This window comes from Engraulis encrasicolus, unplaced genomic scaffold, assembly GCF_034702125.1.
Source record: "Engraulis encrasicolus isolate BLACKSEA-1 unplaced genomic scaffold, IST_EnEncr_1.0 scaffold_28_np1212, whole genome shotgun sequence".
NCBI classification, from domain to species: domain Eukaryota; kingdom Metazoa; phylum Chordata; class Actinopteri; order Clupeiformes; family Engraulidae; genus Engraulis; species Engraulis encrasicolus.
The window spans coordinates 16,524-29,369 of record NW_026945577.1 but is presented as its reverse complement, the minus strand read 5'-3'; the positions used below and the strand labels follow the sequence as shown (position 1 = coordinate 29,369).

General features: G+C 40.8%; 1 protein-coding gene and 1 long non-coding RNA gene across 2 annotated transcripts; both read left to right on the top strand.

The window, feature by feature from the left end:
* The first annotated feature begins 7,946 nt into the window (after window positions 1-7,946).
* Window positions 7,947-10,757, top strand: LOC134443093 (uncharacterized). Its single transcript, XM_063193028.1, has 3 exons — window positions 7,947-7,955; window positions 9,171-9,296; window positions 10,113-10,757. The coding sequence occupies exons 1-3, from the start codon at window positions 7,947-7,949 to the stop codon at window positions 10,755-10,757; spliced, it is 780 nt and encodes a 259-aa protein (XP_063049098.1).
* An 80-nt stretch (window positions 10,758-10,837) lies between these two features.
* LOC134443203 (uncharacterized) lies at window positions 10,838-12,388 on the top strand. The gene is made up of 2 exons (XR_010033604.1): window positions 10,838-10,988; window positions 11,929-12,388. It is a non-coding gene; the product is annotated as an uncharacterized LOC134443203 (long non-coding RNA).
* The last annotated feature ends 458 nt before the right edge of the window (window positions 12,389-12,846 follow it).

Below are 12,846 nucleotides of genomic sequence, written 5' to 3'. Positions count from 1 at the left end.
ATTCACATGGCCTCAGTGGTCAGCAAGGCCCAACAATGTCTCTTCTACCAGAAGAAACTGATGGGCTACCAAATCCTGAAGCCACTGTTGGTCAACTTCCACATCTGTGCCATCAGAGGACAAGTAGGCACTCCAGCATGTGATGACAACAGCTCAGAAAATCCCTGGGATGCCTCTACCAGAGATTAGTACTATCAACCACACGCACTGTCAGGATGTGGACACCAAAAGCAGAAGAAGCGCTGAAATACTGCTTTGAGTCCACTGATTCTGCAGCTGCTGAAACATCTGCATGGGGGAGTTCCCAGTAGTTTGGTACAAATTTGTGTATGTGCATGTTAAATGGGCAAACATCCTCTCTACACGTTTTAATGTCATCAACGGGGTATGACGGGGGAAAATTTTATCTCCAGCCTTATTCAATGCTTATATGGATGAAATGAGGTATGACAAACAAGTTTTATAGTTGGTGATAGTTGGTGTTGACTAATCACTTGCTATATGCAGCCAACCTTACCATTCTATCTCCAAGTAAGAGTTAGTTCCAACAGCTCCTTTATATCTGTTCTGATTATGAGGTAGAGTTTGACATTAATAACAATGTTAGGAAGAGTGTGATACTGTGATTAAAGTTCCCTCCTGTCTATCTATCTAAGAGCTGGGAGTAGCAAATGCCACAAAATATCTGTGGTGCATCCTGCATCCTGATGGCTGAAACTGATAGCGCAATTAGTTGATCCAGGTCATAGCTCTGTTAGGGACATGTCTATGAGCTGGGAACACTGGTATAAGTGCCTTCATTAGCTTCCCTGTTTATATGTACTGTATGTAGGCTACTGTATGAAAGTATGCTGTTGTGAAGTATTGGTGTACTGTGTATTTCATGTATCCCTTTTGGTCCTCAAGCCTGTAATATTATTTAAAACATGTGCAAAAGAGGTAGCTGAGCCACTGCAACACATCTTCAACAAGAGTCTACAAACGGGTAAGGCACCTGTAGATAGTGCCTACAGTAGAAGACCTCTTCTCTCATACCAGTGCCCAAAAAGCAACAAAACAATGATTACAGACCAGCTGCTCTCACATAATGAGAACATTTGAGTGGGTACTGCTGCTCAACAGAAAGAAAACCCAGGTTTGCCATGCTCTGGATTCCATACAGTTCATTTATCAGGATAATGTGGGAGTTGTGGACGTTATCCTGTAACTGCTACATAGGGAAAATTCTCACTTGGACAAAGGAGACAGTGAGAATAATGTTCTTTGATTTCTCTAGTAGTGCCTCAAACATCCAGACACTTTTGCTGAGAGACTAACTTCTGCAGATGGTGGATACAGCTCTGGTGACCTGGATAAATGACCCCAGTACATCAGACTAAATGACCTTACATCACAAACTGTGGTCAGCAGCACTGGAGTGTCACAAGGAATGGTGTTCTCCTTGGTGCACAGTAAAAAAAGAACTGTTGTTTTTACGGTCAATTGCTGGCAGCAGTGGTTGCCAAAGTCTACCTTTAAACAAATAACGGTACATTTCCTTTTTACATTTTACGGTAAGATTACGGCAGCAGTGGTTGCCAAAGCCTACCGTTAAATAAATAACGGTATTACTTTTTTTTACATTTTACGGTAAAATTATGGCAGCAGTGGTTGCCAAAACAGATTGGACAGATTATATTCAGGTGAGTTCAATTATAGAGTTACAATCAGACAACTGATTGGACTGATTATACTCAGGTGAGTCCAATTATAGAGTTGCAATCACAGACAACTGATTTGACTGATTCTACTCATTGGAATCCAATAAACATCAACTTAATTAGATACCTAAATAAATGCCCAATTGCCAGATTGTCTAGTGCAGGCAGGTGGACCAGTCTAGTATCATCAATGAAGGGTATGCAAATCCATTCTTTATTTAAAAAAGACCTGAAAATAACCTTAAGGAAAATGAAGGCCGAAGCTAGCGGGGCAAGCAAGCTAACAAACAAGCTAGTTAACAAGCCACCATGCAGCCACCCTTACAACGTGACCTGCTAGCCGGGCCGGCCAGGTGAGGGCAGGCCAGCAGCCAGCAGCCAGCAGCCAGCCAGCCGGCCAGCCGGCCAGCCGGTCAGCTGGCCTTACAGCCAGCCAGCCAGCTAGCTAGCAACCAGTGAGCAGTACAATGGAACAGTCCCTGTTTAAATACATGTTCAAGTGAACCATGTGACCCGAGTGATGAAGCATTTGGCAGGTGCAGGCAGTAAGTTAATCATTGCATGACAGCCCTTAGCACTCAGGTGAGGTCAGGAATTGATTGATAGATTGATTTGGATGGGGTAGAATGACAGTTTCAAATAGACTGGGCTACTTCTAAGAGCTCAAGGGATTACTGTCCCAGGTAGACTTTTGCAGAGGGTTGTACTCTAAGTTAATACTCATTGATGGCTACTAATCAAATAGCGTGTTGACATCAAACTCTGCCTGTTACAACCAGCCTATCAGTGGTTTGACAAGTTACACCTGGAACAAGTGCAATCACAAGAGATCTATTGGACTAAAAGAGGACAAAAAGCCTAACACGACCAGAAAGAGCACCTACTTTTTGTAGTATACACAATGTGAAGAAAAGCAGAACAGAGTTCTTTGTCTGTTGGTTCACAATTTGGTTCACTAGCAGAGGATTGAGTTTGGGTCACTTATAGGGGACTCAACAAAAATGGCTGCTCATGTTGCCAAAACATTTGAAAATTGGGGAGGCATGTTTTTCATAACTCTCAAGGGAGTTAAACATTAACTCTCTAGCTCTCTTAGCTCAACAACTCGGATCCAGAGGAGTCAAATAACACTCTGTAGTGTTGCTGCAACCCTTGATGTTTAGATTTTGGCTGAACACCAGTCTAACTCTGATCAATCGAACTCTGGCAAATTTGCTGTGTACATATGTGTACACCAGTGAAAAATAAAGCCATGGACCGTTACTTGACTACTTCATCTTCACTTAACGGTATTTTCCAATATTTTCTTTTCAGTGAACAGTTCAGTATTTTCTACATATTGACACCAGTGAAAAATAAAGTTATGTACCGTTTCTTGACTACTTCATCTCACTTAACGGTATTTTCCAATATCTTCGTTTACAGAGAACAGTCCAGTATTTTCTACATATGGCACCTGTCAAAAATTAAGTTATGTAGCGCTTTTTGACTAAATAGTGGCTTGCCTTATTTAGTACAGAGATAAACTGTTTTACATTTTACGGTCACTGACTGTTGCAATTTGACAGTTTTCTGCCGTAATTTCAACAGGCATTTTTTACAGTGTGTTGTTCACCCTATACCACCTACTTTTGCTACAGCACTACCACATGCTTTTGCTATACCTACCACATGCAAGTTTCCATAATGACACTACAACTGTGAGGTGTATCTAGGGTGGGTAGGATGGGGAGTACAGGCGACAGGTGGATAACTTGGTGCCGGACCAACTAGCTGCGGAATTCCATAAAAACTAAGGAGACAGTACTTGACATGAGGAGAACCACCCCTCCACTCTATCAGAAAGGGTTCTACACAGTGTGGTCTAAAACGTCAGCATCGGAAAGGTCTCACACACTGTTGTGTTGTAAGACCACCCTTTTCTTAAATTATGATACAAATTTGGTGTTGTATTGTCTTAATAAATGTATACAATGTCTGGACTTACTTTCACCAAGTTTTCACCAATGCAAGATCTTGTATTGATGATGGTAGAGTCTGGACACTATGTAACACCTTCTCCAGCATATCCCAAAGATTCTCAGTGAGGTTGAGGTCTAGACTCTGTGGTGGCCAATCCATGTGTAACAATGATCGCTCATGCTTCCTGAACCATGATTTTATAATTTGAGCCTGATTAATCTTGAAATATGCCTGTTTTTTTTTTTTTAATCCATTGATATAATTGCATATTGATTCAGCTTTCCAAATACAAAGTATTTCAGTGACTGTTGATGGAAATTATTTAACCCCTCAAACAGACTAGCATATTTTATATGACCTCATATGGTCATTTCTTTAAATAAGTTTTAAGAAGTTAGAAACAAGTTGTTGCACCTATTGGTTCAGGGAACACAATTGGTATTAGCCTCCTCGGAGTTTAGATCTCTCATTCAGATTCTTGAGGTTGGTTGGAGAAGCCTTTAAATAGTGTTCAAATTCATACAATACCTTGGTAAAAACTTAAAGCAACACTAGATGGGAAAAGTCCAGATATTGCAGATTGAGTGTGACCTTATAATATGCACCATATGCATTTTTTGCCTGCCTGAATTTGATACATATTATTATGGTTACCCCACCCTCTGGAAGATGAGGGCCCACAACTTTCAAGCTATAAGTGAGCTTATTCCTGGTAATGAATGGGCATTTAATCGCTAGAACCTCATCTCCATGGCATACTGCTGTATGTATAGGTGCTGTGTGTATATGATGTGTATTACAGAACAGTATGTGTGTGGTTGTGTGAAATGCCTTATGGCTAAATGTGTGTTACATGTTAAATATGTTGTGCAATAATATGTATCATGTTTTGCATATCTATTTATTTATGCTGCTAGAGACCTTAATTTCCTTCAGGAGTGATAGTTATGTACTCTACTCAACAGTACACACAGTGTATCTTTCAGAATTTTGAGAGTAGTCTAGGCTTTCCTCTGGGTTACTGTGCCTGCAGATGGCAGAAGGTGTTGAATGGTAGTAATTCTGTGGTCTCCCCCTTCAGTGAAAATAGCTCACTGTCACATCCACAAAGTATGTACAGAGTGTACGGGTGATGTACTGTACGTAGTAGTACATACGTTGTGGGGGGTGTCACCTGGGATGCAAATCATTGTAGAATCCCCAGATTACTTGTGTGCGTGTGTGTGTTAGAGGATGTATGTCATTGCTAAGTATACAGTGTGCTTTTCAGCATTTTGATTGTAGCCGGAAATCCTATTGAGTTTCCGGGCCTATTGATCACCAACTGGAGGTGAAATCGCACAGATCCATTGATTTTGGTTGTATTTTTTTAAAAAAGATTGCGGTGGAATCAGCATACTGCTTAATAAAAAGAAGGGCATATTGTTTGATGTCAAAACATGAAGAAAAACTTGATTGCCAATGAAGAAAATGATGAAAATATAGCAAAAAAGTGAAAAAACGCCTAATTTTAGGTCATAAAATTGAGCCAAAATCATGTACAAATGTGGTTTAACAATATTTTCTTTATTGGATATCATCAGTAGATGTGTCCTTTGCACATGGAAAGCCTTTATTGACAGCTTACCCAAGCCACCAAGGATTTCAGGTCATTTTTCATTTTTCAGAAATTTCTCTCTAAAAATGAAGGGTACATACACTACAGTCATCACAGATCCATTGATTTTGGTGGTATTTTCATAATTTTTGTTGTGGTATCACTATACTTCTTAATAAAAAGAATGGCATATTGTTTGATGTCAAAACATGAAGAAAAACTTGATTGCCAATGAGGTAAAGATGAAAATATAGCAAAAAAGTGAAAAATGAGTCAAAAAATGAGTCAAAAAATGAGTCAAAACCCTATTGAAATGTGATTTAAAAATATTTTTTCAATTGAATGTTGTCAGCATGTATGTCCTGTGCACCTGGAAAGCCTTTATTGACAGCTTACCCAAGCCACCAAGGATTTCAGGTCATTTTTCATTTTTCAGAAATTTATCTCGAAAAATGAAGGGTACATACATTAAAATAGGCACAACTTTTTTTCGCGATATTTCCGCCCGAGCAGACCCTCCAATTATTTGTCCTAAGGGATAGAACTAACAAAAAAATCACGAATAAAAAGTATGGCAGGCCATGTCAGGTTCCTCCCATTTTAAAGCACTTTTGAGAGTTTGGCTCCCCGGCTATAGTGTGTTGTTGTCCATAATGGATAGTAATGTCAACAAAGTTCGTTTCTGAACAAAAAAAAAAGTTATTTCCTGTGTCTGTAAGGAGAGCTAATAAGCTAAAAGGCTCCATTGAGAATGAATGGAGCTGTGACAACAACACTTACAGCTAGGGTTGCCAACCGTCCCTTGAAATACGGAATCGTCCTGTATTTAGAGATAAAAGTACGGGTTCCGTATTGAACTGAAACGGGACACAGGACGTTAAAATGCAAGAAATTACATCTAAGAAATGCTAATTTTTCTGGGGGACAACCCCCAGACCCCCGGCACGATGAAATGTCCCGTATTTTTTTCATTGACAGTTGGCAACCCTACTTACAGCTAACATGGATTCACCTGAAATTGAACAGATGGTGCTCCACTTCATGCATGGTCATATATATTCATGCCCAGTTCAGCTAATACTAGTCTTGATATCTGACAGGGTGTAGTGGTTAAAATTACAGCTCACAATTTGAAATGACTACGTTTGTGATTTCGCTAGTTAGCACGCTAAGCTAACCTAGCAAGCTTAACCCTACAGTAAAATGCTGCTTGCAGTGACATTTGCCTGTCTTGAAAGATCGTTTTTCTCATAATTCAAGCAGTAACAACTTACACCATTGGACTTGGCATAATCACAGATTCAAGTACACATCTCCAAAAGACCCATAAGAACTCTAGAAGTTGCAATGACAATTTAATAGATAAAATCTGCGCACCATGGATTTGAGTAGGACTAGAACTAGAACCACTCAACAGTCTCTAGCGCCCTCTAGCGGTTAATCGCGATTAATACATTTTAATCGAGCAACCTCTTGCTCGACAACTAATCTAAAGTCGATTAATCATTTGCATCCCTATGATGTACTCTATTCTTTTGTATCTGTATATGTCACAATTTAATGAAATAATCTGCAAAGTGAAGTTGGAAATGAAAAGTTAAAAAAAAAAATTACATGCCAATATTTTTGATACAAAAAGTGTGTGTGTGTGTGTGTGTGTGTGTGTGTGTGTGTGTGTGTGTGTGTGTGTGTGTGTGTGTGTCCACCTGCCGCACAACGATGACATTGTATTGCCAGTCGTACCATTTAAATGTGGTGGAATTGAACATTTGATTTACTTTGATATACTATAATTCACCAATAAAATCTGAACTCTGAGTCACTGCTTGTATCTCTGTTTTGACAGATTTTGGTTACATTCACCTTATTTGTCTAGTAACATTTCGGACTATGGGCATCAGTTTGATTTCAAAATTGCTGGGGGCAATCACCATAAACCTGAGTAAGGTTTGAAAAGTGCTGGGTACAAGCTAAGGCTATTACTTCCGATTTGAGATTTCATGATATGCATTGCATATGATGCGTATTGACTCGATATTGTGGCCATATAAAAAACTAAAAGCCATCTGCGCTTTCTTGTTTATTTCTGATATCCTGTGCTGAAGTCTTCTTTATCTTAAGCAGTCCCATTTAGTGACACCATTAATCTGATCTAGAGCAGGGGTGGGGAACCTTTTTCATTCGAGAGGCCACTTCAAATTTCTTCAAGGCCCATAAAAGTCCTCCAAGGGCCATAGGCCTACTATGAACACAAACCAGTCCTGTTGCACGTTGGGCCTATATTGAAGGCAGCCACCTTTAAAACAGAACCCACCCCTCTAGGTCCACTGAATATAACCTAATTGTATTGCAAATGTCCGATGTAATTTCTAAGATTCCTTTAGAAAACATGTCATACAGTATATCATGTGAAGCTGCATAACACGCCCCTCGAGACATAGGTTCCACACCCCTGGTTTACAGGAACTAAATGAATGCTGTCTACAGGAGGTGCATAGCCTACTGTATCTTCAAAATTTGTCAGAGGATGCGCTCAACTTCTTGGAAAAAATGAATGTCACACACACACACACACACACCCCTATAGAGGCTCCTCTCCCTCTGATCAGTGCATGCATGAAATGCTGCCTTATTTTTTTATTACTGATAGGCCTATCTAGTTACAAAGTGATGGAACTAACTTGACTATGGTTAAGGTAGCCTACTTGGTGGAGACAAATATTTACTCACTTCAATGGCTTCGCTCATTCTTACAAACATCAGCCCAACTGAAAAGTTCAACCACATTCAGAGAAGGTTAGGCTCGTCATAATAATTAGTCCCTTACTCCCTCTAGCGGTCAACAGTAGTAATCACAGCCACAAGCTTCCTTCACCCGAAATGTAAATGTAGGCGAGGAGGCAACCCGCGAACATGCATAAAATGTAATAAAACGTCCTCCTTGCTTGGTGCAATCATGTCCGAAAGGCTTGTTCTCATCGGGGACGTGTTGTGGCTCTAGCTCCCTCTGGATGCCAACAGCAAATATCATCTCCATATCTTATGTAAAGTCAAAGTCCTTTATGCGATTAAATGTAGCCTAGGCCTATTAGTTAAAAAAAAAAAAAAAAAAACTATTGGGTCTACTAGGAAACTGCGTGAATTTAATAGATAGTTGATTAATTGGCCTTCTTAGTCTTATGTGGAAATATCGCTGCTCAGTTCGCCATTTTATTCACAGTGACTTTTTAAACTCTTTTTTTTTCACCAAGAAACCTGCAGATTTACTACGCTAATTTGGAGTGCTTTTAAAAAGGGACATCTATCGTTTCTTAATAGCCTATCATAGGCTATTAAAAATATGGTGGGTCTATAGCCTAGCTATAGCCTGTTTATTGTTTCCTTGAGTTGTAGCCTAGTCTGCGTGGCTTTGAGTGAATAGAATGTTCTGAATAGATAGAACGTGTCCGACTTTGTCAAATGCAAGGTCCATTTTGGTCGCTGTCATAAGAGCTTGTTTACGTCACAAAGCAACGTCACCAATATTAGCCATTTGCGCCTAAAACAGACAGAAAAGTACAAATTGACAACACATTGGTTTATGATAGAGCAGCGACGAAGATATTGATTATTATCATTATTATTTTCTTTGGACAAGTTTAAAGTATGGTGAGTGTGGAGTCAATTAAATATTAGTCCTATTTATTTAGGCTATGAAGATAAATGCACGCCTATATAATTTTAAAAAATCATTTATAATAATTACAAAAAACGATTGTCGATAAAGTTAACACAAACAGTTTGTAATGGCAGAAGGTGCATTAGGCTATATAAATTAATTAATTAATTAATCAATTAATCAATTAAAGTATTGGCCAACATGGCGTTCCAGAACTGACACTGACATTTGATTTGCTTGTGTGTCTCTGCAGGGGAAGGTTCGCATCATTGAGGTACAAGAGGCAGATGAGGAAAATATTATTTCCTTTGAGGATGTTGGCGGCACTCAGCTGCTCTCTGCCTCTGCTCCAGTGGTGTGGAGTGGCATGGAGGAAAAGGTCAGTTTGAGGGTGACACTGACACAGATTCAAGTGTGGCCCAAGGTAATTTTCCTCAATCTCTCATCGTGAACTCATTTTCTGCCTGTCACTGTCACACTCGACTATCATTGAGGGGGGATCTTAAAATGTTAACTTTACAGTAGTTCGTTCCTGTCACAGTAGATCTATAGAGAAGGAAGGGCAACAGCAGTCCTATCTCCCGTCATCTGAAATAATGTAACATCTGTGTTAGAGGAAGAGGATACCTTCCTCACAGTGTCCAGTACAAAATGCATGTCATCTTCAGAGTTGTATAAAGTAGAAATACTCTTACAGAATGTAATTACAACACAAGTAGTACGATATTACACTGCTGAAACCATGTAATATCATACCATCAGTGTAATTATATATGTAAGAGTACTTCTATTTCAGGGATGTCAAACTCAAATTGACTGAGGGCCAAAATCAAAATTTGGAACAACATTGCGGGCCGAACTCGATATTGATTTAAAAAAAAAAAATTGTGCATGCAAGCACGAAAGTTAAATTTCACACTCTTTCCCATCATATGGTAGTTCAAATGTGCCTGCACGACACTGTGTTGCTTATGAGGGCGAGCTTGTTTCATTGGCCTGGGCCCACTCATATTCACGTCTTTTACACACCTGATTTCATATTCAAGTCTTATGCTAAACATTAATGATATATACCAGCTGTACTACACATTTGAAATGATCTCGTGGGCTGAATAAAATGACTCCAGGGAGTTTGACATCCTTGGCCTGTTCTAATTTATATATCCTATCTCTGGTCATCTTTTTTTCTCCACAGATGGCCCAGGTGTACATGCCCCGAAGCCTGCCGACCACCCTGGGCAAGCTGCCATCGTCCCGCCTGGCCTCTGGTCCATCCAGCACTCCCTCTAATGAGTCCACCCTACCCCTGGCCTCTGCTGCATCCGGCACTCCCTCTAACGAGTCCATCACCCCACCCCTGGCCTCAACTGACTCCAGTCACACCCCCAACGTCTCCCCAGACTCCTCCCTGGATGATGACGACGTCCCTCCATCCATCCTCCACCCATCCCCAGCCCCATCCGGACTCCCATCCCTCTCCTCTCCTCCTCCACCCAGCCTTCCTGGCTGCCTGCCGAGCCTGGCTCCCATCCTTCCCTCCACCTCCACCACCACCACCCCAACCAGGCTCCCCGCATCATTGCCTCCTGTGCCTGTGCCCTGCAAAGCCCGCCGCACCTTCTCAAGAATGTCCCTCCTGGAGCCCCCCTCATCTCTCCCCCCATCCCACCTTGAGGCCACCCCGTCCCAGCTTCCCCCCCTGGACCTCTCGGCCCTCCTGAAGGCGTTGGGGGCTACTAGCACCAGGGTTGCCCCCCTGCCCCCCATCGAGGTCAGGGCAGCTGAGGAGAGGGAGGACATGGAGAGCGATATGGAGGTGAGTCAACGCCGGTCACATTGACCTGTGTAACATAAACTGGAACATACATTTCAGTATTTCAGAACAGAGGACTCAAATGACAATCATGTGTGTGTGTGTGCAGTCAACTGAGGAGTCAGATGACGAAATGGCCACAGTTGTGGTGTGGTCATGTGACCAGGAAGTGGCGGAGGAGGACGGGTCATGTGACCGGGAAGTGACGGAGGAGGAACTGCAGAAGAGGACGAAGAAGAGGAAGAGCTTCAAGAACAGGTGAGGACACCCAGGAGTGTGTGTGTGTCTCTGTGTGTGTGTGCATGAAAAGAAAAGCTTTGAGATCAGTCCCTACTGATTGCTGTGAAATTTGCTCCCATCACTATTTGGATTTGGATTTGTAATTCTGCCTTCTTGGTGAGATCCAAATAAAAGTACTAAACTGTGCGTGTGAAAAGAAAGGCTTTAAGGGACAGCTGAGGATGCCCAGGAGTGTATCATTTTAAATCAGTGGCTCTCTAACCTTTTTTTTAAACAAACGCCCTCTAGACCTCATCCAAAGCCCAAAAACGCCCCCTAGACCTCATCATAAGCCCAAAAACGCCCCCTTGACCTCCTCATAAGCCTGATAGAGCTCCCTAACGCCGCCTGGGTGGCTATACCGTCCCCATTGAGAAACACTACTTTAAATACTTAAAGGGACACTGTGCAGGAAATGGTCATAAAAGGTGCTGCAACTATGCTGCTCATTGAAACTGGGCTGCCTATTGCCAAATTTGATCTTTACATGAAAGTTTACTAAGTAATAAACTAATATTTTCTAGTAGGCCTATGGTCCAAGTAGAGTCATTTTTGCAGCTAAAAATGGCTATTTTTGGAAATTCAAAATGGCGGACCATGGAGAAGATCCCCCTTTTTAATGTCTGAAAAGTGCAATTTTTTTCTGTCATAATGAATACTTAGAATTTGATGGTAGTGGTAAGTATTCATGAAAAAGGTAACATTAGTGAATGGGCAGCATTAATTCTGGAAATAAACAACTAAAAACCTCACACAGTGTCCTTTTTAACAACCTCTGCAGCTGAGATGGTGAGACACCTGCAGTCATACAAGATGCAATTGATGTGAGGTGTACAGTAGGCATACTTGTAAAATGAATAGAGTTGAGTAACTATATTGATCCTTTATTGAATATGTGCTGTTTCTCATTTCTGTGTAGGATTGTGAAGTTCTTCAGAAGGCTGAATTGCTTCCACTGCGGCAAAGACAATACCAGAGATGGGGACTTTTGACTTGTGACTTGGACTTGAGTCAGACTTGAGACACAATTGACTGGACTTGAGACTTGACTTGGCAATATTAGGAACCGTTTGGGACTTGACTCGGACTTGTATGAGAGGGAGGAACAGAGAAGGAAGGAAGGGATTCCAAATCAGAGACACCTCATTTTCGCGTCATGGATATCCATGAGAAAGACCAGAAAACCCTGTTGATTGTCCACAAGTCACTTTACTAGCCTACAAAGACGACTTGAAACAAAGGAACTGGACTTTTTTTAATGATTTGCCCTTAACTCCTGTTGACTTGGACTCAAACCTCTTTAGACTCGGTCTTGTCTTGGACTTGACTATTCTGGTCTTGGACTTGACTAGCCTACAGCCCTGTTACTAAATATGAAAATAAAAATAAAAATAAAAATAAAAATAAATAAACCCCACCAGTTTGCTTTGTGGATTTTGTATTAGCTTTCTGTACTAGGGTAGATGACGTGACGTGAACATTTTGCTGTCACAGGCTCTTAAAATTAAGTAAATTCATGCTTTCGAAATTGTCAATGTTTTAAATGATCAAACTAGTGTCCATGTTGTGAAAACGTAATGTGTAATATAAACCAGAGTTTAAATAAGTATACTTTAATTTTGAGTCAAATGCCACATTTGTCCCTATGGTGTGACTGTCACAAGCCTGGTTTCTAAAATGTTATAACATTTTTAAATAAGTAATCAAAGGTTCAGATCATATCTCTAAACAATCCCTGGCATGGTTTTTTCAAGGAGTCCTATTGTTGGAAAGTGGCAATGTTTAATTTTTTTTCCAGTTTTTTCTGAGACGCATATGGACCTTATGAAACTTTTGT

Bases quoted from the DNA above. Each gene is read 5' to 3' on its own strand.
- LOC134443093 (XM_063193028.1), top strand. The intron at 9,297-10,112 runs GTCAGTTTGAGG...TTTTCTCCACAG, and splicing joins GGAGTGGCATGGAGGAAAAG to ATGGCCCAGGTGTACATGCC.